The sequence below is a fragment of the Podarcis filfolensis genome (assembly GCF_964270895.1).
Source record: "Podarcis filfolensis genome assembly, chromosome: 2".
NCBI classification, from domain to species: Eukaryota; Metazoa; Chordata; class Lepidosauria; order Squamata; family Lacertidae; genus Podarcis; species Podarcis filfolensis.
The window spans coordinates 4,649,322-4,671,575 of NC_139605.1; the positions used below are offsets into that span (position 1 = coordinate 4,649,322).

Sequence of the window (22,254 nt, forward strand, 5' to 3'; positions counted from 1 at the left end):
CTCTGGTTCTCCAGAAGCGGCTTAGTCATGCTGTCCACATCACCCGGAAGCTGTACGCCGGCTCCCTCAGCCAATAAAGCGAGCGCCGCAACCCCAGAGTCAGTCACGATGGGAGCTAATGGTCAGGGGTCCCTTTACCTTTACCAATAGCTTAATAAATATTTGTTTATTATATTGAAAGCAAAGCAAAACAAACACATTTTCCTTTCATCACTAGATCAGTTATGGCTTCGTTGCCCAGGTTCTTGAAGATAAAACCCAGTTCCCTTTTGTCTACCGCATGGTACCCAGAGAAGAAACTCAGTACCAGGGGATTGTCGAGTTACTCTTGCATTTCAGATGGAATTGGATTGGCCTCCTTGCTCCAGACAATGACAGTGGAGAGAGATTTGTGCGTGCTTTGACACCTATGATGATCAGCAGAGGGATTTGCATTGCCTTATCCAAAAGGATATCAGAGAATAATCACAATTTAATAACTAGTACAAGCGAAACTTTATCCATCTGGAGACAAGTCAATGTATTAGTTTACCATGTAACTGATCCCCTGTTTCTCCTTGTGTCCGTGAAGCTACACAAAGCATATAAGAAGGTAATAGGAGAGAAAGTCTGGATCACAACAGCTTTTCAGGAAATCAACTTCATCTTATCTTTCCCCCCTCGTTACTTCCAGTACATCCATGGTTCTTTCTCCTTTGTAATGAATACAGAAATAAGAAGCACCCAACAGGGTTATGATGAACGTAGTAATCTTCTTGGGGAATTTTTTGAGGAAGCATTTCGTTGTTCATATTCAAAGCCTGGGCTGTCTGTGAAAGGTCGGACAAGATGCAGAGAGAAGGAAAAACTGGAGACACTGCCCCAAGAGGAGCTGGAGAGAGCCCTGTCCACGGACAGCTACAGCACTTACATCAGTGTTCATGCCGTGGCTCAGGCCTTAAATGCTGCTTTGTCAACTAGGTCACACCAGATGCTGGTGGTGGGTGAAGGAGGCAAATGGGAACATCAAAGTCTACAGCCATGGCAGGTATTGCCTTCCCCATATTTGCAAACTGAAATCCATTGTCATAAATGTGGATAATGATGATATTATTATTATTAATAATAATAATAATAAGAATAATGATGATGATGATGATGATGATGCTCCCAAGCTACGAACCTGCTCCTTCAGAGGAAGTGTAACCCCATCAAGAGCAAGTGATCTTCCACCCTTCTGGTCTAGGGAACCACCCACTAACAGTGCCTCAGTCTTATCTGGATTGAACTTCAGATTGTTGGCTTTCATCCAGTCCATTATCAAGACACCGGACCAGCATTTCCACTGCCTCACCTGCAGATGTAAAGGAGAACTAGAGCTGAGTGTCATCAGCATACTGCTGACAACATACTCCAAACATCATCATCATCATCATCAATTTATTATTTATACCCCACCCATCTGTCTGGGTTTCCCCAGCCACTCTGGGCAGCTCCCAACAAAATATTAAGAATACAATAAAACATCAAACATTAAAAACTTCCCTAAAAAGGGCTGCCTTCAGATGTCTTCTAAAAGTCAGATACAGTGGTACCTTGGTTTACGTACTTAATCGGTTCCGGAAATTTGTTCTTAAACCAAAGTGTTCTTAAACCAAGGCGTGCTTTTCCAAAGCAGCAGGGGGCTCATTTTACAAATGGAACACACTCAACAGGAACCGGAACATGTTCTGCTTCCAAGGCAAAGTTCACAAACCAAAACACCTACTTCCGGGTTTGCAGCGTTCTTAATTCAAGTTGTTCATTAACTAAGCTGTTCTTAAACCAAGGTACCACTGTAGTTGTTTGTTTCTTTGACATCTGATGGGAGGGCCTTCCACAGGGCGAGTGCCAATACTGCGGAGGCCCTCTGCCTGGCTCCCTGTAACCTCACTTCTCTCAGTGAGGAAACTGCCAGAAGGCCCTCGGCGCTGGACCTCAGTGTCTGGGCTGAATGATGAGGGTAGAGACGCCCCTTCAGATATACTGGGCTGAAGCCGTTTAGGGCTTTAAAGGTCACCACCAACACTTTGAATTGTGCTCGGAAATATACTGGGAGCCAAAGTAGATCTTTCAGGACCAGTATTATATGGTATTGGTGGCCGCTCCCAGTCACCAGTCTAGATGCCACATTCTGGATTAGTTGTAGTTTCTGGGTCACCAGAAATAATTATTTTTGTGGGAAATCTTCTTTCAAGGTCCCAGATCTTGTGGAAATCTGTATGTAGAAAGACACCTTCACTTGACCGAGGGAGAGGAGGTACTTGACAAAGCCACATATCCCACAGATATGCTGATCTCATATGTCGATAAACCTGTGAAGGCCTTTTCTGCTGTAGCTACCTTTCTTTATTAGAGATAACATGGAGAACTGCAGAAATAGTGTTCATTTAGCTAATTCCAATATGCCTCGTTCCATGCCCAAGAAGCATGGGACGCCTTTGCCCCGCGGCACTGTGGTCCATAGATTGCAGCAAAATACTGGGCAAGGTTTCACCCAGTATCATGTTTGTGTGGTGGGATAGAAAAAGCTGTCCCATGCAGAGGGGATGGGAAAGCCTATATAAGGCTGCTTCCCCTGGAGCTCAGGTCCATTTTGCCTTGAGAGCTTCCAGCCCACCTACCGGCAAATTATAAACTTCACTGAGCAATTTTGGGTCAATGGCTGACAGGGCTTGAATGGAACTTGGTTGGGTTGTTCTCCCACCCCTCTTTAGCTCAGTGAAATTATGGCCTTTCTTAGGCGAAGAATGTTGTTGAGAGCCAGTGTGGTGTAGTGGTTAAGAGCAATAGTCTTGTAATCTGGGGAACCGGGTTCGAGTCTCTGCTCCTCCACATGCAGCTGCTGGGTGACCTTGGGCCAGTCACACTTCTTTGAAGTCTTTCAGCCCCACTCACCTCACAGAGTGTTTGTTGTGGGGGAGGAAGGGAAAGGAGAATGTTAGCCGCTTTGAGACTCCTGAAGGGGAGTGAAAGGCGGGATATCAAATCCAAACTCTTCTTCTTCTTCTTCTTGTTTGTATGATGGTGGAAATCACGTTGGGCATAGTATAAGGGGGGCCCTGGGGGAAAGATTGAGCACGGCACCCCCAAGGTTGGTGTTGTGGTATCTGCCTGTTAGGAATCTGCACCCTGGTCACCACAGCAAGGGTCAATACTGACCAACTCCCATGGAACAGGTCTGGAGTGATCCAAACCCAGTGGATCCTTTCCATCAACATGGGACTTATGGAATGATGAACTGGTCCTGGGACCCAATGTCAGGCCAACCCTTGCCCTGCCTGCTGCTTTCAATAAAGATTTGGCCTGATTTTATCCTATCACCGTTGTGTAGTCTGGTTATTTTGCTGCTCTCATGGGTCACATAATGTGCCTGCCTGGGAAACATTTTCACAAGAACGTTCCTGAGCACTGATTTTTAGGAATGCCCGTGGACAGTCCAGGAATCAGTGTGTTTTTACATGAGTAGAATGTGTGCTGTTATTTAAAATGGGTTATTTGTAGGGCCTGCCTAGTATTTTTACATGAGTAGAATGTGTGCTTTTATTTAAAATGCAGCTCTGGGTTATTTGTGGAGCATAGGAATTCGTTCATTCCCCCCCCCAAAAAAAATGTAGTCTGGCCCCCCACAAGGTCTTAAATATGCAAAATGTCTAACAGAGGCAAAATGTCTAACAGACGAACAACTGGCTTCGCAAATGGTGTAAACAGGAACGGTTTGGATTCTTAGATCACGGACTGCAGTTTCTTAAAGATGGACTTCTGGCAAGCGATGGGCTGCACCTCACAACAGTTGGGAGGAATGTTTTTGCCAAAAATCTCAGAAACCTCATCAGGAGGGCTTTAAACTGACTAATGTGGGGGAGGGAGACAGTGCTCCTGAAGGTAGGAGTCTATCAATTGATGAAGATGATCATCCAAATGTCATAGACCAAATGGAGCAAACAGCACGCAGACCTAGTGGTGGGAGGAAAAAATCCTTAAATAAGAGACACGGGGGAATGATTAATGGACTTCAATGTCTGTACACTAATGCGCAAAGCATGGGAAATAAACAAGATGAGCTTGAGCTCTTGGTACAGCAAACTAAATATGACATAATAGGCATCACTGAAACCTGGTGGGATAAGTCCAACGATTGGAATGTAATAGTGGAGGGATGCAATCTATTTCAGAGAAACAGACCAGACAAGAAAGGAGGAGGAGTGGCGTTATATGTCAGGGATGTGTATACCTGTGAAGAGATCCAAGATTTAGAACCTCAAAGCCAAAGTGAGAGCATTTGGGTCAAAATTAAGGGAGAGAAGAATAACAGTGACCTCATTGTGGGAGTTTACTATAGATCCCCAAGCCAAACGGAGGACACAGATGATGCCTTCCTGGAACAGATGGCCAAGCATGCAAAAGGAAGGGAGATAGTAGTAATGGGGGACTTCAATTACCCGGATATTTGTTGGATGTCAAACTCAGCCAAGAGCATAAGGTCAAACAGATTCCTCACTGGCCTTGCAGACAACTTCATTGTCCAGAAAGTGGGAGAAGCAACAAGAGGAACAGCCATTTTAGATCTGATCCTAACCAATGTTGATGACCTGGTTAGTGGGGTAGAAGTGGAAGGATCATTAGGCGCAAGTGATCATGCTCTTCTGAAGTTTACTATACAGCGGAAAGGAGCAGCCAAGCATACTAGGACTCAATTTCTAGGCTTTAAGAAAGCCGACTTCATAAAACTTAGGGAAGTGCTGGGTGAGATCCCATGGACAGTAATACTAAAAGGAAAGGGAGTTCATGATGGCTGGGAGTTTGTTAAGAGGGAAATAGTAAAAGCACAACTTCAGGCAATACCAATGAGACGGAAACATGGAAGGTGCCTAAAGAAGCCAGGGTGGCTATCTAAAGAACTTTTAACTGAGTTAAGATTAAAAAAGGATGTGTACAAAAAATGGAAAAGGGGGGAAACCACCAAAGAGGAATTCAAACAAATAGCCAGCACGTGTAGACACAAAGTCAGAAAAGCTAAAGCACAGAATGAACTCAGGCTTGCTAGAGAGGTTAAAAGCAACAAAAAAGGCTTTTATGGGTATGTTCGTAGCAAAAGGAAGAACAAAGTAACAGTGGAGTCACTCAGAGGAGATGGTGAAATGCAAACAGGGGACACAGAAAGGGCTGAACTCCTCAATGCCTTCTTTGCCTCAGTCTTCTCCGATAAAGAAAACAATGCCCGACCTGAAGAATTTGGAGCAAATGATTCAGCAGAGGAAACACAGCCCAGAATAACTAAGGAGATAGTACAAGAATACTTGGCTAGTCTAGATGTATTCAAGAAGAGTGACTAGTGGGGTGCCACAGGGTTCTGTCTTGGGCCCGGTCTTATTCAACATCTTTATCAACGACTTGGATGATGGACTCAAGGGCATCCTGATCAAATTTGCAGATGACACCAAACTGGGAGGGGTGGCTAACACCCCAGAGGACAGGATCACACTCCAAAACGACCTTGACAGATTAGAGAACTGGGCCAAAACAAACAAGATGAATTTTAACAGGGAGAAATGTAAAGTATTGCGCTTGGGCAAAAAAAATGAGAGGCACAAATACAAGATGGGTGACACCTGGCTTGAGAGCAGTACATGTGAAAAGGATCTAGGAGTCTTGGTTGACCACAAACTTGACATGAGCCAACAGTGTGACGCGGCAGCTAAAAAAGCCAATGCAATTCTGGGCTGCATCAATAGGAGTATAGCATCTAGATCAAGGGAAGTAATAGTGCCACTGTATTCTGCTCTGGTCAGACCTCACCTGGAGTACTGTGCCCAGTTCTGGGCACCACAGTTCAAGAAGGACACTGACAAACTGGAATGTGTCCAGAGGAGGGCAACCAAAATGGTCAAAGGCCTGGAAACGATGCCTTATGAGGAACGGCTAAGGGAGCTGGGCATGTTTAGCCTGGAGAAGAGGAGGTTAAGGGGTGATATGATAGCCATGTTCAAATATATAAAAGGAGGGAGAAAGGTTGTTTTCTGCTGCTCCAGAGAAGCGGACACGGAGCAATGGATCCAAACTACAAGAAAGAAGATTCCACCTAAACATTAGGAGGTGGCCATCATGAGGTGGCCAAAGTATTGGAGCCTCAGCTTCAGGATCTGTCCTTCCAGTGAGCACTCAGGGCTGATTTCCTTCAGAATGGATAGGTCTGATCTTCTTGCAGTCCATGGGACTCTCAAGAGTCTCCTCCAGCACCATAATTCAAAAGCATCAATGCTTCGGCGATCAGCCTTCTTTATGGTCCAGCTCTCACTTCCATACATCACTACTGGGAAAACCATAGCTTTAACAATACGGACCTTTGTTGGCAAGAAGAGGTAGAAACACCAATAGGAAAGGCCAATAAATATAAATTATATATTTTTTTCTTTTTAAGAATGCATAAACCAGTTTAAGATGTAAATAATAATACAAATACTTCTTTTTGCATCCGGGATACCTTGCAGAAAATTAAATTGCAAGGACTCTGTGTGCAACCTTCACCGTAGTTTTTACATTCAATAGCTAAAAATACCCACTAAATCATTTTACGTCTGCTAAAAAATTTCAAACTTTGTCAGACAGAACTAATTTAGCAATAACTTTAAATGCTGAGAGTTAAATCTTAAGAACAAAGCCTAGGAATAAAGAGGACAGCAATGTATACTTTTAGAACCAGTAAATCACAACATGCAAGAAAACCAAGGCTAAACCAAGAGATTTTTAAAATTCTTATGCAATAACAAACCTAATAGATGTGTTTAGTTAACCATTACAATGCACATGTGGGTAGATTTACAGACCTGTGACTATAGTTACAATTTCTTATAACCATTTGTCTCCAGATAATTTATACATTTTCAAGCTAAATGCCAAAAATGATTAGGCATGATATCAGTTCATAATGGAGGGCGGAGATTCAGGGTGGGGCAAGATAGGACAGCTCCCTGTTGTCACAAAACAAATTCAACAAACGAAAACCAAATAACTGAAAATGACACTTTAGATCTTAGTTGTCTGTTATACTCCATGACTTTTACTGCTACTGGTCTAAACCACAGAGCCTAGGGCTTGCCGATCAGAAGGTCGGTGGTTCGAATCCCCGCAACGGGGCGAGCTCCCATTGTTCGGTCCCAGCTCCTGCCAACCTAGCAGTTCGAAAGCACGTCAAAGTGCAAGTAGATAAATAGGCACAGCTCCGACGGGAAGGTAAACGGCATTTCCGTGCGCTGCTCTGGTTCGCCAGAAGCTGCTTAGTCATGCTGGCCACATGACCCAGAAGCTGTATGCTGGCTCCCTCGGCCAATAAAGCGAGATGAGTGTGTAACCCCAGAGTTGTCTGCGACTAGACCTAATGGTCAGGGGTCCCTTTACCTTTACACTTGCCATTCCTTATTCCACCACTCTTTAGAGTGCAATGAATTATATCTCCAGTGCTGGGCCCATTTCAGCCATGCAGCTGTTGCTAGGTGGATGATTTGATCCTTATATCACCCATTTGACAGGGTTTTAGTTTTTAATTTTTGTATCCCGACCTTTCATTTGCTTTCAATTCTACTACCCTTTTTCCTTTCTCCTTCCTTGCCCTTCTCTCTCTCACACCCCACCTCTTAGCAAAAGCTGCATCTTCATCCTCAGGTGATGCCCAAGAAAAGGCACGTACCTGGCTGACTCAGTGACCTTTCCCCACAAACGCCAGGAAGGCTGAAGTCAGAGCCAGTTAACTCCCTTGTATCTGTCACTAAGGCATTAAGCAGTTTATGTTTGAAGCATTCCTTGCCCTTCCCTTCCCCCTGAGGCTGCTAAGGAGCTTTTGTAATAAGTCTAATATATGCCTTTTAAAATTGTTTTGCAAGACCTACTTACCCTTCAAATTCAACACAACCTAATCAAGTATTCTGCATAGGATTGCACTTGAAGAATTCCAGGGTTTGTTTAGCTGAAAAGCATCAACATCCACGCATTACAGAAAACGTAAGTTTCCAAAATCCATAATTATCAGGGCATCAACTTTTTCAAAACGACCAGTCTTCTTTAAACGGATATTCTTCTTGTTCTCTTATTCTGTAAGTTAAATCTGTGAGCTGCACGTATTCCATCAGCTTAAGTTGCCATTCTTCTTTAGCTGGGACCTCGCTCGTTTTCCATTTTGGGGCTAACAAAACACGGACCACAGTAGTAGCATACATAAATAGTCTTCTTTGATACCTGGGAATTTCCCTCTGAATTATCCCTAACAAAAAGGACTCCTAACAAAAAGAAGACTGGAAAATGTTCCCTGAATATATGGGTGAAAATTGTGTTTATTTAAAAATGCTGTTAGCATTAAGATAAACAGTGTAAATAAGTTTTGATGGATGTAACAATGGATTACCGAATGGTTTACTTCATGTAAAATATGCAGGGATGTATGGTATGCAAAATGAACCACAGAAAGGGAAGAAGGGAAGTCATTGATTTAAGGTTGTTTAAATGAATACTTTGAAATATATATATACTTTTTCAGAACAACCAAAATGTTACTAAAGAGGATACAAGCTTTTGGTTGCACCAAACCTCTTCATCAGGCTAGAATCAGGCTTTATTTACTTTACTTTATTTATAAGTTTATTTACTTAAGAGATCACCTTACCCCTTATGTACCAACTTGATCACTTCAGTCTGCAGAACTTGCACCTCTATAATTGCCTGCCTTATCTCCATTCTGTGACTGAAGGGGGTTGAACTAGAATCATTGTACTGTTTTAGACGCCTCCTGAAAGCGTTTCTCCTTTGGCAGGTCTGCCCAGACACATGATTTGGTTACCCTGATGGAGAAAATAAGAATTTCACAAACTGTACCATTTTGATCAAACTCATGTTGGTAGCTTCGAGAACACTGTCCAACCGTCTTGTCCTCTGTCGTCCCCTTCTCCTTGTGCCCTCCATCTTTCCCAACATCAGGGTCTTTTCCAGGGAGTCGAGTCTTCTCATGAGGTGGCCAAAGTATTTGGAGCCTCAGCTTCAGGATCTGTCCTTCCAGTGAGCACTCAGGGCTGATTTCCTTAAGAATGGATAGGTTTGATCTTCTTGCATTCCATGGGGCTCTCAAGAGTCTCCTCCAGCACCATAATTCAGAAGCATCAATTCTTCGGTGTGCTCTGGTTCATGGGGTCACGAAGAGTCAGACACGACTAAATGACTAAACAACAACAACCATTTTGATTATTCCATTTTCTTTTGAGCCTATGGCCTAGCTAAACCGAAAAGCCTGGCGCATTCCTGCCTGCTTTCAGAACTAGCTGCTTTTAGGTACTGCACATAGCGAATGTCCGTTCCAGAACACTGAAAAGAACAATCTGTTGGGATCTATGGTGACCGCTGTTTGCATGGAAGGAGAATTGGCTAGGCATGGCAATTGTGATTCATCTCGAATTGTTTTGTAGATACATGAAAGAGGATATTGGGAGGCATTTAATGAATAGGAAAATTAGTCAAGGTCTAAAGAAAGAAAGAATAAATGGTTATATGTCATTGCATGATATTATTATAAGGGCTGATCTAAAGAGCCAGGTGATTTTGGTTGGTTCAAGGTGATGACACTGGGTTGCATCTGTTAAGAATCCTTTTATTGGTGAGTAGTAATCACGTGTGTATAAAAACATTGCTTTGAATGGGATTCTTTACAGCCTCCTCCTTTTTTTGAGGCTGTCTCTATGCGCCTTTTGGGTTTCTGGGAAGGATACCCCCAGTCTAGGAACCCCCTTTTAATTTCTCCAACAACACCTGCTCTTAAATTTCATTTTTGTTGCTTGACCGTTTTTGTAAAATGTGTTACGTATGATGATGATGAATATATTTGTTTACTGCTTTGGGCTCCTTTGGGAGGAAGGGCAGGATATAGATTTAATGAATTAATTGGGTAATTAATTGAACAAAGCATACACAATGGCTACTTCTATTGAATTAATGCTGCGGAAATTATTTAGCCTCGTCAAATTTAGTCTATTGGTCACACAAGCATCCTCAACCAGAGGTGACCATTGCCAGGAAATACTAATGGGAAGTCCATTCAGAGCATTTGCAAAACCTTGTGGTCAAAGGATGGGACATTTCTCTGGCAAAGTCAAGTCCCACAATCTCAAGCTTGTTGGTTTCATCACTCAGGCTTGCATTCACACAGCAGCTAATTCTGCTTTCTCAACTTTTTGCTCACAGTTACCGGTAATTTCCATCCTATATTTGAACTTCCTCACGACGTAAAAAACCACCTCTGGAAATATAGGGGAATATAGCACAAGTTCAGCACTCAAATCCATGTTCTTTGTTTCCATGGCAGAAAAAATCCATTGGCAAATAACGTGGAGATGAACATGCACAGTTCAAGAAGGACACTGACAAACTGGAACGTGTCCAGAGGAGGGCAACCAAAATGGTCAAAGGCCTGGAAACGATGCCTTATGAGGAACGGCTAAGGGAGCTGGGCATGTTTAGCCTGGAGAAGAGGAGGTTAAGGGGCGATATGATAGCCATGTTCAAATATATAAAAGGATGTCACATAGAGGAGGGAGAAAGGTTGTTTTCTGCTGCTCCAGAGAAGCGGACACGGAGCAATGGTTCCAAACTACAAGAAAGAAGATTCCACCTAAACATTAGGAAGAACTTCCTGACAGTAAGAGCTGTTTGACAGTGGAATTTGCTGCCAAGGAGTGTGGTGGAGTCTCCTTCTTTGGAGGTCTTTAAGCAGAGGCTTGACAACCATATGTCAGGAGTGCTCTGATGGTGTTTCCTGCTTGGCAGGGGGTTGGACTCGATGGCCCTTGTGGTCTCTTCCAACTCTATGATTATATGATTCTATGATTCTATGATTCTAAGGTCTGAGGGACAGTGGACCGGCCACCTGCTGAAAAACTTTGCTGACCCCTGGGTTAAGGCTTACTGGGAAATGATATATAATGAAATGAAAAGGATGTTTAAAATAACATTTGGGGGTGGGAACCAGAGGCCTTTCTTCTGGGAATTATAGGGATAGAACTACCGAAATTGTATAGAAATTTATTCATGTATGCGACTACAGCAGCAAGAATGTTACTTGCCCAAAAATGGAAAGAAGTCCCAACAAAGGAAGAATGGATACAAAAACTTATGAGATATGCAGAAATAGTGAAACTTACCGGAAAAATAAGGAATCAAGATAACAACCTTTTTTTAAAAAAAAAAAAGGAAATGGTTTATTGAATATTTACAGATAAATTGTAAACAGATAAAAACACTGGCAGGGTTTTTATAATAACCTGTAGCTGTATGAGAGTATATATATGAGAGCCAGTGTGGTGTAGTGGTTAAGAGCGGTAGTCTTGTAATCTGGGGAACCGGGTTCGCGTCTCCGTTCCTCCACATGCAGCTGCTGGGTGACCTTGGGCCAGTCACACTTCTCTGAAGTCTCTCAGCCCCACTCACCTCACAGAGTGTTTGTTGTGGGGAAGGAAGGAAAAGGAGAATGTTAGCCGCTTTGAGACTCCTTAAAGGGAGTGAAAGGCGGGATATCAAATCCAAACTCTTCTTCTTCTTCTTCATATATATATATATATATATATATATATATATATATATATATATATGATAAATAAATGAGCAAGTTAAGTTAATCTGGATATGCAGAAGATATTAAAAAATAAATTTAAGGAGCCTTAGAAAGAGGGGGAAGGAAGTCAAGTTTTAAAATGTCAAAATGACGGTAAAATCAGTGAAATGTATATATCTGAAAAGTATGAATATATATATATATATATATATATATATATATATATATATATATATATTTCTAAGCGCCTTCCTTTTTGAAAGGTGCTCTGTAGATGCTTTAATAAAATAGAACATCTGAATAGTATTTCTAGTCTAGATAAGATGCACACCGGCCACAGTTCGTAAGAGCTGCAAGTGAGCAGCTCTGAGATATTCAACATGCTTTCCTGGTCTCTTCATGTTCTTTTCCCTGCCGTTTCAGCTTCACCCTTTCTTAAAAGAAATCCAGTGTTTGAATACTTCCAGGGGCGGACCGTGTTTGGACGAGAATGGGGAGCAGCCAGCTAACTTTGACATTGTGAATTGGGTGATGTTTCCCAATGAGTCTCGTGTCATGGTGAACATTGGGAGTGTAAGGAGAGAGGCATCTGCCGGAATGAAGCTGACCATTAACCCAGAAGCCGTTTTGTGGCCCAAGCAGTTTAACAAGGTAGGAGGTGCAACAGAGGGGAAAAGGTTAAGAGGGCCTCTCTATGTTATTCCTCATGCATCTGCTGCAAAATGGCATTGTAATGTGAAGCGAATGTTTCTTAACTATCCAACAAGAGCAGCCACTGGTGCTCCCTCTTCCCACGACTACCCCAGATGAGAGCAGAATCTGGGATGCTCAATGAATGTCCAGGGATTCTGAGACAAGACAGCCTGTGTTCCCTATGGCTCATCCACACTTCTGCTTGTGCAGTGCCTAAAAAGCACTGTATGGGTCTCTGTGTGATAGACAGGGGAGGGGAGATCTCTCAGGGTTAGGGGCCGGGAGAAGAGAGGGATGCTCCCAGGTGAGAGTTGGGAGGACACAGCTTTCTCTGTATGGGACAAAGTTAAGATATATTTGTGAGAGAGGATCCTATAGTCCTCTCCTCTCCTCTTCTTTCTCCTAACGTTTTTCCCTTGATACTCCTTCTCTTTATGGTTAGGCTGTGCCTCGTTCTAGGTGTACCAGAAGATGTCAACTGGGATATGCCAAGATGGTTCTAGAAGGAGAGCCCGTTTGCTGCTATGCTTGTGCTCCTTGTGCTGAAGGGACCATCTCCACTCAGGAAGGTGGGTGACTCCAGGAGAGAGAGTATTCCTTGGGAGAGTAAATCCAGGACAGAGGTTTGCTCAGACACTTGCTTTCTGTGAAAATTTATTGGCTTGGATATATAAATCCAGGGAGTACAAATAAAGGACCTTAAAGAAGTAATCTCTAAAGTATGCGCTACCTACAGTGCCTTCATTTTTTCCTATTTTATACCATGCCCTCAATGATTTTTATTTTGTTTTTAAACCCAGCACCACACCAAAAAGGAAATGAATTTAGGAAGTTATTTTAAAAGTAAAAATATCTAACACAGTAAAAGCACAATACAATACATGAAAACAATTACAATATTTGGACAATTTTGATCTGAATACTGCGAGCATTTCATGAAAGATGTAAGATACAGTGGTACCTTGCAAGACGAATGCCTCGCAAGACGAAAAACTCACAAGACGAAAGAGTTTTCCGTTTTTTGAGTCGTTCCGCAAGACGAATTTCCCTATGGGCTTGCTTCGCAAGACGAAACGTCTTGCGAGTTCTTGCGAGTTTGTTTCCTTTTTCTTAAAGCCGCTAAGCCGTTAATAGCCGCTAAGCCGCTAAGCCATTAAGCCGTTAATAGCTGTGCTTCGCAAGACGAAAAAACCGCAAGACGAAGAGACTCGCGGAACGGATTAATTTCGTCTTGCGAGGCACCACTGTAATGTTTGTATTAAGTACTGAAGATATTAAAAAGAAACTTACATAAAAAGTGAAATATGAGAAGACAATTATTTGTTTAAATAATTTCCTTCCATTCCAGATAATGAAAAATTATCTAAGATGTAGTATATATGTATTCCAAATGGTACATTGGACCAGTCTCCCTCCCTTCCTGCCTTCCAAACCTAGCTCACAGGGTTGTTGTGAGGGTAAAAAGAGAAAGGGAGAAAGATGTAAACCACCATGAGTTCCATGGAGGAAAGCTGTGACTTAAATATAAGAAATAAATAATCAAATAATAATGGGGGGAAAGTGTCACAAGTCAAGGTAAAGAGGTGGATCTTCAGCATTAGGCAAGCTTAATTGCAAGAATTAGGCAAGAATTAAGATGAATCTGCATCACATTGCTTTGGTGATCAAAACTCAGAAAACCCTTGTCCACCTCCTCTTATCTCCTTGGAGGGACTAGAGCATACAGATGTAAACATTAAATAAGCAAATGAACAAGATTTGCCTCTCTTTCCCTGTTATACATGTTTATTTCCTAACCTCCCTAATCTCCCTATATATACACTAGAACATGGTTGTTTATAGATGTAAGTGAGGCTGAGGCCACTCTATCTCACTTCCACAGATGCTGAACATTGCAGAAAATGCCCAGAAGATCAGCATCCAAATAAGGACCAAGATCAATGTGTCCCCAAGAGTATCATCTTCCTGGCTTATGAAGAACATCTGGGGATCACCTTGGTTTCCATTGCCATCTTCTTCTCTATAAAAGCATGCACCATATTAGGAATCTTCATTAAATACAAGGAAACTCCAATAGTCAAAGCCAACAACCGGGATCTCTCCTACCTTCTGCTTGTCTCCCTTCTGCTTTCCTTTTTGTCCTCCTTCCTCTTCATTGGCCAGCCAAGGAAAGTGGCCTGCCTTCTCAGGCAAACAGCCTTCAGCATCATCTTCTCAGTTGCTGTTTCTTCTGTGTTGGCAAAAACCATAATGGTGGTGCTGGCCTTCATGGCCACAAAGCCAGGAAACAGGGTGAGGAGATGGCTGGGGAAGAGTCTAGCCAACTCCGTTGTCATTTTCTGTTCCAGTGTCCAAGTTGTCATCTGCACCATCTGGCTAGGCATGTCTCCCCCTTTCCCGGAGTCTGACATGTGCTCCCAGCCCCGAGAGATCATCCTGCAGTGCAACGAAGGGTCTGTGGCCATGTTTTATGGTGCTCTTGGCTACATGGGATTCCTGGCTGCCATCTGCTTCATTGTGGCTTTCCTAGCGAGGAAGCTGCCTGGGGCCTTCAATGAAGCCAAGCTGATCACCTTCAGCATGCTGGTCTTCTGCAGTGTTTGGGTGTCCTTTGTTCCCACCTACCTGAGCACAAAAGGGAAATACATGGTAGGTGTTCAGGTTTTCTCTATGTTGGCCTCCAGTGCTGGGCTTCTGGGCTGCATCTTCCTTCCCAAGTGCTACATTATTGTGCTGAGGCCTGATCTGAATACAAAGGAGCACCTCGCAACAAAAACTTAAGATGACATCTTATGCTTTAATGATTCAATGTTGACTATGCCCACCACTGAAGAAATGAAGCATGCTTACTTGTCTTCAGATTATTTATCCATATAGATCTCTCCATTTTGAGTACATCATGAATAAACAAAATGATTATGTAATAACTGCAATGGTTGCTGGGCTGAATCTTTAATATGTTTTGCTTTATCTCTGCCTAATTTCCACTAGATAACCGAGCCTTTATGCTGCTAATGCTAATGTGGATCAGTTATTATATGCTTTCCAGGAATAGGGCACAGGGAGAAACCCAGTTATCTTTATATCATTTTTGATGTGGCATGGAAATGGTTGAGCATGTATTGTTAGAGTTGTTCCATGGAATCCCTAATGTGGATTTTGTGTAGAAATGAAATCTCTAAATTAAAGAATGGATAACGTTAAAGAATGCAAATCTATTAGATATTGAAGGATGGGATAATATAGTGGGTTGGCACGGCTATTTGGGCTACAATATACATAAAGGATTTCTTAATCATATTATTAGAAAAGCACTTTATGAATTCTGGGAAAGAAATTAAAATTTGTTGGAGCCTAAATCCCCTTGGTGGCTTTCACCAATGGAAGCCATAGCAGTTAAAAGGAAAAATACAGAAACCAACTGGCAATCATACAAAGAATTTTTGGAAGAAGAGAACAACCAACTTAAATTGAAAAAATATGACATACTTAAACAAATGGGCATAAGTTGGTTACCATAGCATCAGCTAAATGAAATTTTTAAGGAAGGGGAAAAAATAATAAATGGATTTGATACTAAATTATTAGATTTTGAAAGTGAATTGCTATTAAATAATAAAAATCTCTCAAAAATGTATGTTATAATAAGATTGGAATCTAAAAGATGAAGAAGTTAAAGAGCTGATGGTTAAATGGGCCCAAGATTTTGGTTATCCAATAGAATTGGAGAAATGGGAAAACCTTTGGGAAAAAAATATGAAATTCACAGCATGCTAACTGATTAAAGAAAATATTATGAAGATGGCTTACGGGTGGTATTTGAGCCCATGAAAATCGGCAAAAAAAGCAAAAAAAATAATAGTATTGTTGGCGGTGTTATCATGAAAATGGAAACCTTTTCCACATGTGGTGAACGTGTCCAAAAATAAATCTTTTTGGGTCACAATTTATGAAGTATTGAAGAAAATGTTAAAATACACATTTCCTAAAAAAACAGAATTATTTTTATTAGATATCCCAGAAATTAATAAAAGAGTATTTCTTCATGCAATTACAGCTGCCAGGATTCTAATAGCAAAGTACTGGAAAAGTAATGTAATACTGACAAAACAAGAATGGCACCTAAAGTTATGTGAGTATCTTGAGTTGGTAAAATCAACAGAAATAATAAGAAATCAATGTGGAGACAAGATCAGAAAAGAATGGGATGCTTTTAAAAATTACATGATGAAATATGGTTCCAACGATCACAATTGGTTGAGCACAGACTAAATTCCACAGAGATAACAGAACGGTTTTCCACCATGTTAAAATGGATGCAGAAATTTTAAGATATGAAAAATTAAGAACCGCATGGAGGCAGAAGGAAGTCATCAAGTAAATCACGGGAATGAAACCAGAGGTTAGACATAGATAAGAAAGTGAGAGTCGCAAGGAGAAAAATATAAGGTGATGTGAAAAGAATCTCATGTTGAAATATGTGTTCATAATAATGATGATGACAGTTTGTATTCCTTAAATTACTGTATGTACTTGAAAAGATGATTTGTTGAATGTTCTTTTTCTTTCTATTTTTCCTTCCTTCCTTTCTTTTTCTTTTTTATTGTACAATAGATCAATGTGTTTCAGTGTGTTTTATTATGTGTAACTTTTAATGTGTAAATAAAGCTTTAAAAACAGAAAAAAGAAAAGAAAGAAATGAAATCTCTCCATTACAAGAATGCACTTCAAAGCTTTACTGCAGAACAGTCTTCAATTCTAGTTACAATAAGTAATCCACACGTTTATCTCTTGCCAGTACTTTAGTCATAATATCTGCAAGCATATCTTCAGTTGGGGTATACTGAATTTTTTTACTACTCCTTGATCACGTCCATCCTTTACATGATGAAATTTGATGTCTATATGTGTTGTCCTTTTGCTAATCTTTTCAGATTCTGCCATACTTATACGTGCTTGGTAATCCTCAAATACTGTGGCAGCTTTCTGCATGTCTAAATTCATTTCAAATAATATTTGCTTAAACCACATTCTCTCATTAAAAGCTGTAGATAAACTGATATATTCAGCTTCAGAACTTGCAACAGACACAATATTCTGCTTACTGCAATATTGTTCAGTTGTAGTTTTATACTAAAGAAATAGTGTGTCATAAGTGGATTTACAATAACTAAGATCTGGTGCCTAGTCTGCATCAGTACATACCTCCAGTTCACCTGAATCTTGTGCTGATAATTTCAGCTTGTAAGCAATAGTACCTTTAAGATACCTGATAATTCTCTTTATTGCATACCAGTCTTGTTCTGTGGGACTCTGTGCCAGAGGAACTGCTGGAGCTGATCCTGAGCTGGGTGTCTGCCCAGACCCTGGAGACTCTTCTCAGGCAACCCCTCTCATGGAGAAGAGGAGTTGCACCACTATCTTGAATATGGGATTGTGGAGATGACTGGGGTGGGGGTGGGGGGTGGGAAGGAGTCAAATGGACTTGGGAATTTTGGATTCTGTAAACCTGAGACCCAAACTCTCTTGTGCTGCACTCTGCACCCTGGACTTACAAATACCCAGTTTTGGGAACTAATGATCAGAACGTCTAGGTCAGGAAGTCTGTATTTCAAGGCTCTGTGTCATGAGATTCTGCTGTGTATGGGACATTGGAGAAGCTGTACCTTGGGACGGCAGGAGTTATCTGGACAGCTGGTTTCATTCAGCTGGAGGCAGTAAAGGAGTTGACTGAGACTCTGTAGGTCATTCTAGGTACGAGGGAATTTCAGCTGACTCCTGTCTCCTCAAGAGACAATACCCCCTTCACCCCATAGGGATTGCATCCTGGAAAGTTGGTTTAGATGTATACCATCTTGACAGCTCATTCAAGAGCACCTCTTTATTTTCTTGGCATTCCAACACCTTCATGATGATTTTTTTTTATAAAACAAAATTTGTGAATTGCTGCAGAAATTTGGAGAACTGGATTTAGGATTGAAAAAATGAGAACCTGAGAGAAACAAAAGTGACAGATCCTTCTACCCCCCCTTTCACACACACACTTTGCAGCCATTCAGCATCATTCTAAGACATGAGTTTGCTGCTAAACATGTAGCTCAAGATCTAATTCTGTATTGGATTTGGGCCAGAAGAAAATATGAGGCCAGACAGGTTAAAAAGAAATGAATGGATTCCTTTTATTTTCTTTTTCATCCAATAGAGGGAAGTAGTAGCAGATGTAGAAATGGATCTCAAAATGAGAAAAGGTCGGTACAGGGCTTATTCAAATGGTGGAATAAGCAAGCAAAGCAGAGAAGATTTTTGTTGGCTGTATTGGGATAAATGCTTCCCTCTCTGTATTGCTGTCCTGGTTGCTCTGTCCACGTGTCTGATGGTGGAAGGAAGATGCCAACAGAGTGTACTGGGACTGATGGGCTTCATTCCTCACGCATTCCCCTGTTTAATGTCATCTGCAGTGGAGGGAAAAGCACAAGAATCTCCTTTGGCCAAGCATTCAACCAGAAATGGCCCAAGATGTTTTAGGGGTCAGAGACAGAACATCCATATGGTGACCAGCCACCCCATAAGCCAGAGAATTTACAGTTTGTCCCCCTTTCATGTCCCTCTCCCAACTCTATCAGCCCAGGTTGGGGACCCCTCATCCTGCAGAATGGGAGTCCAGTCCTCCATTCCGCTAGCTCTTTTGTTTGATGCAGCTGCCAGTATTAGAGACTTTGGTGCAGGACCCTAAATCATGTCCTGACTATGGGTCTACACAATGGCATCTGGGTTGGACACAGAAGAAATATGGGTGCTGGCCTAGAGAGGCCTTTTGTGGTTTTGATCTGCTTCACATGTAGGGTTGGTGAGAGGCAATCTCTGTTCATACTTTACCTGTACTGCAGGGGGTGCTGTACTTTGCAATAGCACTGTCACCTGGAAATACAATGAAAGATGGTCAGGAAAGACTCTGGCTCCGCCAACTTCCTGCATCAGTGCCAACTGCCACCAGATTTTTGGTCTGGTGGATTTTTTCGGTGGGTTGGCTTTAGAACATTTAGAACTATTACTTTTGTATGGCCATGGGGTCACGAAGAGTCGGACACGACTAAACGACTAAACAACAACAACAACAACATGGCAGATTTACAGGGTTTTTTGGGAAGGCAGTTTGAGAGCTAAGTAAGAAGCGTGAGATGAACCTTAAAAACAATACTGTTGTGGGTTCGGAAGGTCAGTCTGAGTCTTTTCCAAATCTTGGGGTCCTATACCCAGTGAGAGTTAGACTCTAATAGAGGATTCTATTGCTGAACTAGTCAGACAAGTCTGTTTGTAAAACAATGACTTAGCTGGCCACTTAAGTGTCCTCCTCAGCATCCCAAAAGAATGAGGCAGGCTGTGAGAGATACAACTAACTGATCGTGCCCTCCAGGGTAATGGGTGGACTTCACCTAGGTAAGAGGACAATAGCCAGTGTGGTGTTTGTGAACTGGGCTGGAAGATGGCTGGAAGATGGAGACACAAGAGACATGCTTGCTCTGTGCTGGATCCCAAGCTATGAGTGATGGAGAAGCAATATTTTTGGGGGGTGGGGGGATTAATGTTGTGAGCCCCTCCAGCTTAGGCTTAGGTTGTATATATGTGTGTAGGGAAAACAACATATCCTAAAGAAACCACAGCCTGCGCTGGCCTTCATTCCAAGGTAACTGAACCCTGGAGGAGTGGTTGGAACCCGTGTAATCTCTCACTGCTTAGAGTTTGGGTGGCTTGGAACACTACTATATACTGAGCAGTTCTGCAGTACCAGAGCCCATTCTTACCTGTTTCATAGTAATCGTAGACTTTCACCAGGGCAGGTTTCAGGTGCTGGACAGGGACATCCTGCTCCACCGTGAAGGATAGGCTCTGGGTCACATTGTCCACCTGTGGGAAAGCCGGTTGGATAAGCTGTTATAAGCCACACACCCAGCAAAGCAAGACCTCACAAGAATGTGTCATCAGGCAGGCAGAGGGTTCTAGTTGTTGGCATTCCCCAAAGGATGCACTTCTTGCTTTCCCATCTCCCCACTCACCTTCTCCAAATACAAAAGGACGTGGCTGGTGCTCACTTCTGTCCGCTTGACCTGTGCTTTACCCATTAGCTGGAGGTGGGGATTGGGGGGTGGGAGAAGAGAGAGATTTATTATTCCCAAGTAATTGTGACAAGCCACCATCCTTGCTTCTGCCTGAAGCCCCAAGGAGTGTAAATATTGTATTCAACATAGTGCTAAATCAAGCTCCAGCTCCTCGAAAGATTCGATCAACAGTGTCTCCAAACAATTTTACACATCACCTGGGAAGACAGGTGAACTAATGCCAACATCATCAACATCACCAACAAAATGCAGCACTCAAATCCAAAAAATACAAAGAAATACATAAGTAAAAACAGAGAGGCCATCAATAAAACATTTGATAAATATCAATAAATAATGAAACAGAGCAATGTGATGAATCTTGTGAGCCTGTGAATGCCTGCCTAAATAGATAGGTCTTTAAGGAGGTGTTTACATCACTTGGGAAGACAGGTGAACTAATGCCAGTGTACTGGATGAAGCAAAGATCACCATTGTCGAAGCAATGATTCTTCAACATCAACTTCGTTGGCCTGGTCATGTTGTGTGGATGCCTGATTATCATCTTCCAAAGCAACTACTCTATTCTGAACTTAAAAATGGAAAGTGTAATGCTGGTGGTCAACAAAAGAGGTTCAAAGACTCAAAGCAAATCTAAAAAAAAGTCATATAAACACTGATAACTGGGAAACACTAGCCTGCGAGCGCTCCAGTTGGAGAGCAGCCTTTACCAAAGTTGTCATGGGCTTTGAAGGCACTCGAAGTCAGGACGAAGGAGAGAAATGTGCTAAGAGGAAGGCACGCTTGGCAAACCCTCACCATGATCAACTCCTGCCCGGAAACCTATGTCCCCACTGTGGAAGGATGTGTGGATCCAGAATTGGCCTCCACAGACACTTATGGACTCATTGTTAAAACCGTGTTTATGGAAGACAATCTTACTCGGCTACGAGTGATCACCAAAGAAGAAATAATAATAATAATAATAATAATAATAATAATAATAATAATAATAATAAATTTTATTTATATCCCGCCCTCCCCAGCCGAAGCCGGGCTCAGGGCGGCTAACAACAATCAAATAGTCAAACAATCAAAATAATCCAACATTTTAAAAATATTTCATTATAAAAATTAATTAAAATCAAGTTGATGGCAACCATTAAGCAAAATTCTGTGCAGGTTGCCAGAGGAGAGAGTCAGGCTGCGCCCTGACCAAAGGCCTGGTGGAACAACTCTGTCTTGCAGGCCCTGCGGAAAGATGTCAGGTCCCGCAGGGCCCTAGTCTCTTGTGACAGAGCGTTCCACCAGATTGGAGCCGCAGCCGAGAAGGCCCTGGCTCTAGTTGAGGCCAGCCTAACCTCTCTGAGGCCTGGGACCTTCAGGATGTTTTTATTTGCAGACCGTAGGTTTCTCTGTGGGGCATACCAGGAGAGGCGGTCCCGTAGGTACGAGGGTCCTAGGCCGTATAGGCTTTAAAGGTTAAAACCAGCACCTTAAACCTGATCCTGTACTCCACCGGGAGCCAGTGCAGCTGGTATAGTACCGGATGAATGTGGTCTCGCAGCGAAGACCCCATAAGGAGTCTCGCCGCGGCATTCTGCACCCGCTGGAGTTTCTGGATCAGTCTCAAGGGCAGCCCCACGTAGAGCGAGTTACAATAATCCAGTCTGGAGGTGACCGTCGCATGGATCACAGTGGCTAGGTCAGGGCGAGAGAGATAAGGGGCCAACTGCTTAGCTTGGCGGAGATGAAAAAATGCCGCCTTTGTTATAGCTGTAATCTGCGCCTCCATAGAGAGGGAGGTATCGAAGATTACACCCAAACTCTTAACAGACGGTGCTGGCACTAATTGCACCC

The 22,254-nt window shown here is 42.3% G+C and overlaps 2 protein-coding genes and 1 long non-coding RNA gene across 4 annotated transcripts in view; 2 read left to right on the forward strand and 1 right to left on the reverse strand.

Moving 5' to 3' along the window:
- Positions 1-22,254, forward strand: part of LOC310757412 — a 38,988-nt gene that overhangs the window by 7,010 nt on the left and 9,724 nt on the right. The gene's annotated exons all lie outside the window — the stretch shown is intronic.
- Positions 224-15,384, forward strand: LOC310757325 (vomeronasal type-2 receptor 26-like). The gene is made up of 4 exons (XM_083602647.1): positions 224-1,027; positions 12,029-12,256; positions 12,741-12,867; positions 14,181-15,384. The coding sequence occupies exons 1-4, from the start codon at positions 281-283 to the stop codon at positions 15,077-15,079; spliced, it is 2,001 nt and encodes a 666-aa protein (XP_083458773.1). The 5' UTR covers positions 224-280; the 3' UTR covers positions 15,080-15,384.
- The window catches only part of LOC310756408 (alpha-2-macroglobulin-like), a 75,514-nt gene continuing 71,712 nt past the window's right edge, over positions 18,453-22,254 (reverse strand). For both annotated transcript variants that reach the window (XM_083600303.1, XM_083600302.1), the window contains 4 exons: positions 20,353-20,421; positions 20,101-20,203; positions 19,175-19,216; positions 18,453-18,750 (listed from right to left, as the gene is read on the reverse strand). In XM_083600303.1, coding sequence (XP_083456429.1) covers positions 18,725-18,750; positions 19,175-19,216; positions 20,101-20,203; positions 20,353-20,421 — 240 coding nt within the window. In that variant the 3' untranslated portion in view covers positions 18,453-18,724. The remainder of the gene's footprint in view (positions 18,751-19,174; positions 19,217-20,100; positions 20,204-20,352; positions 20,422-22,254) is intronic.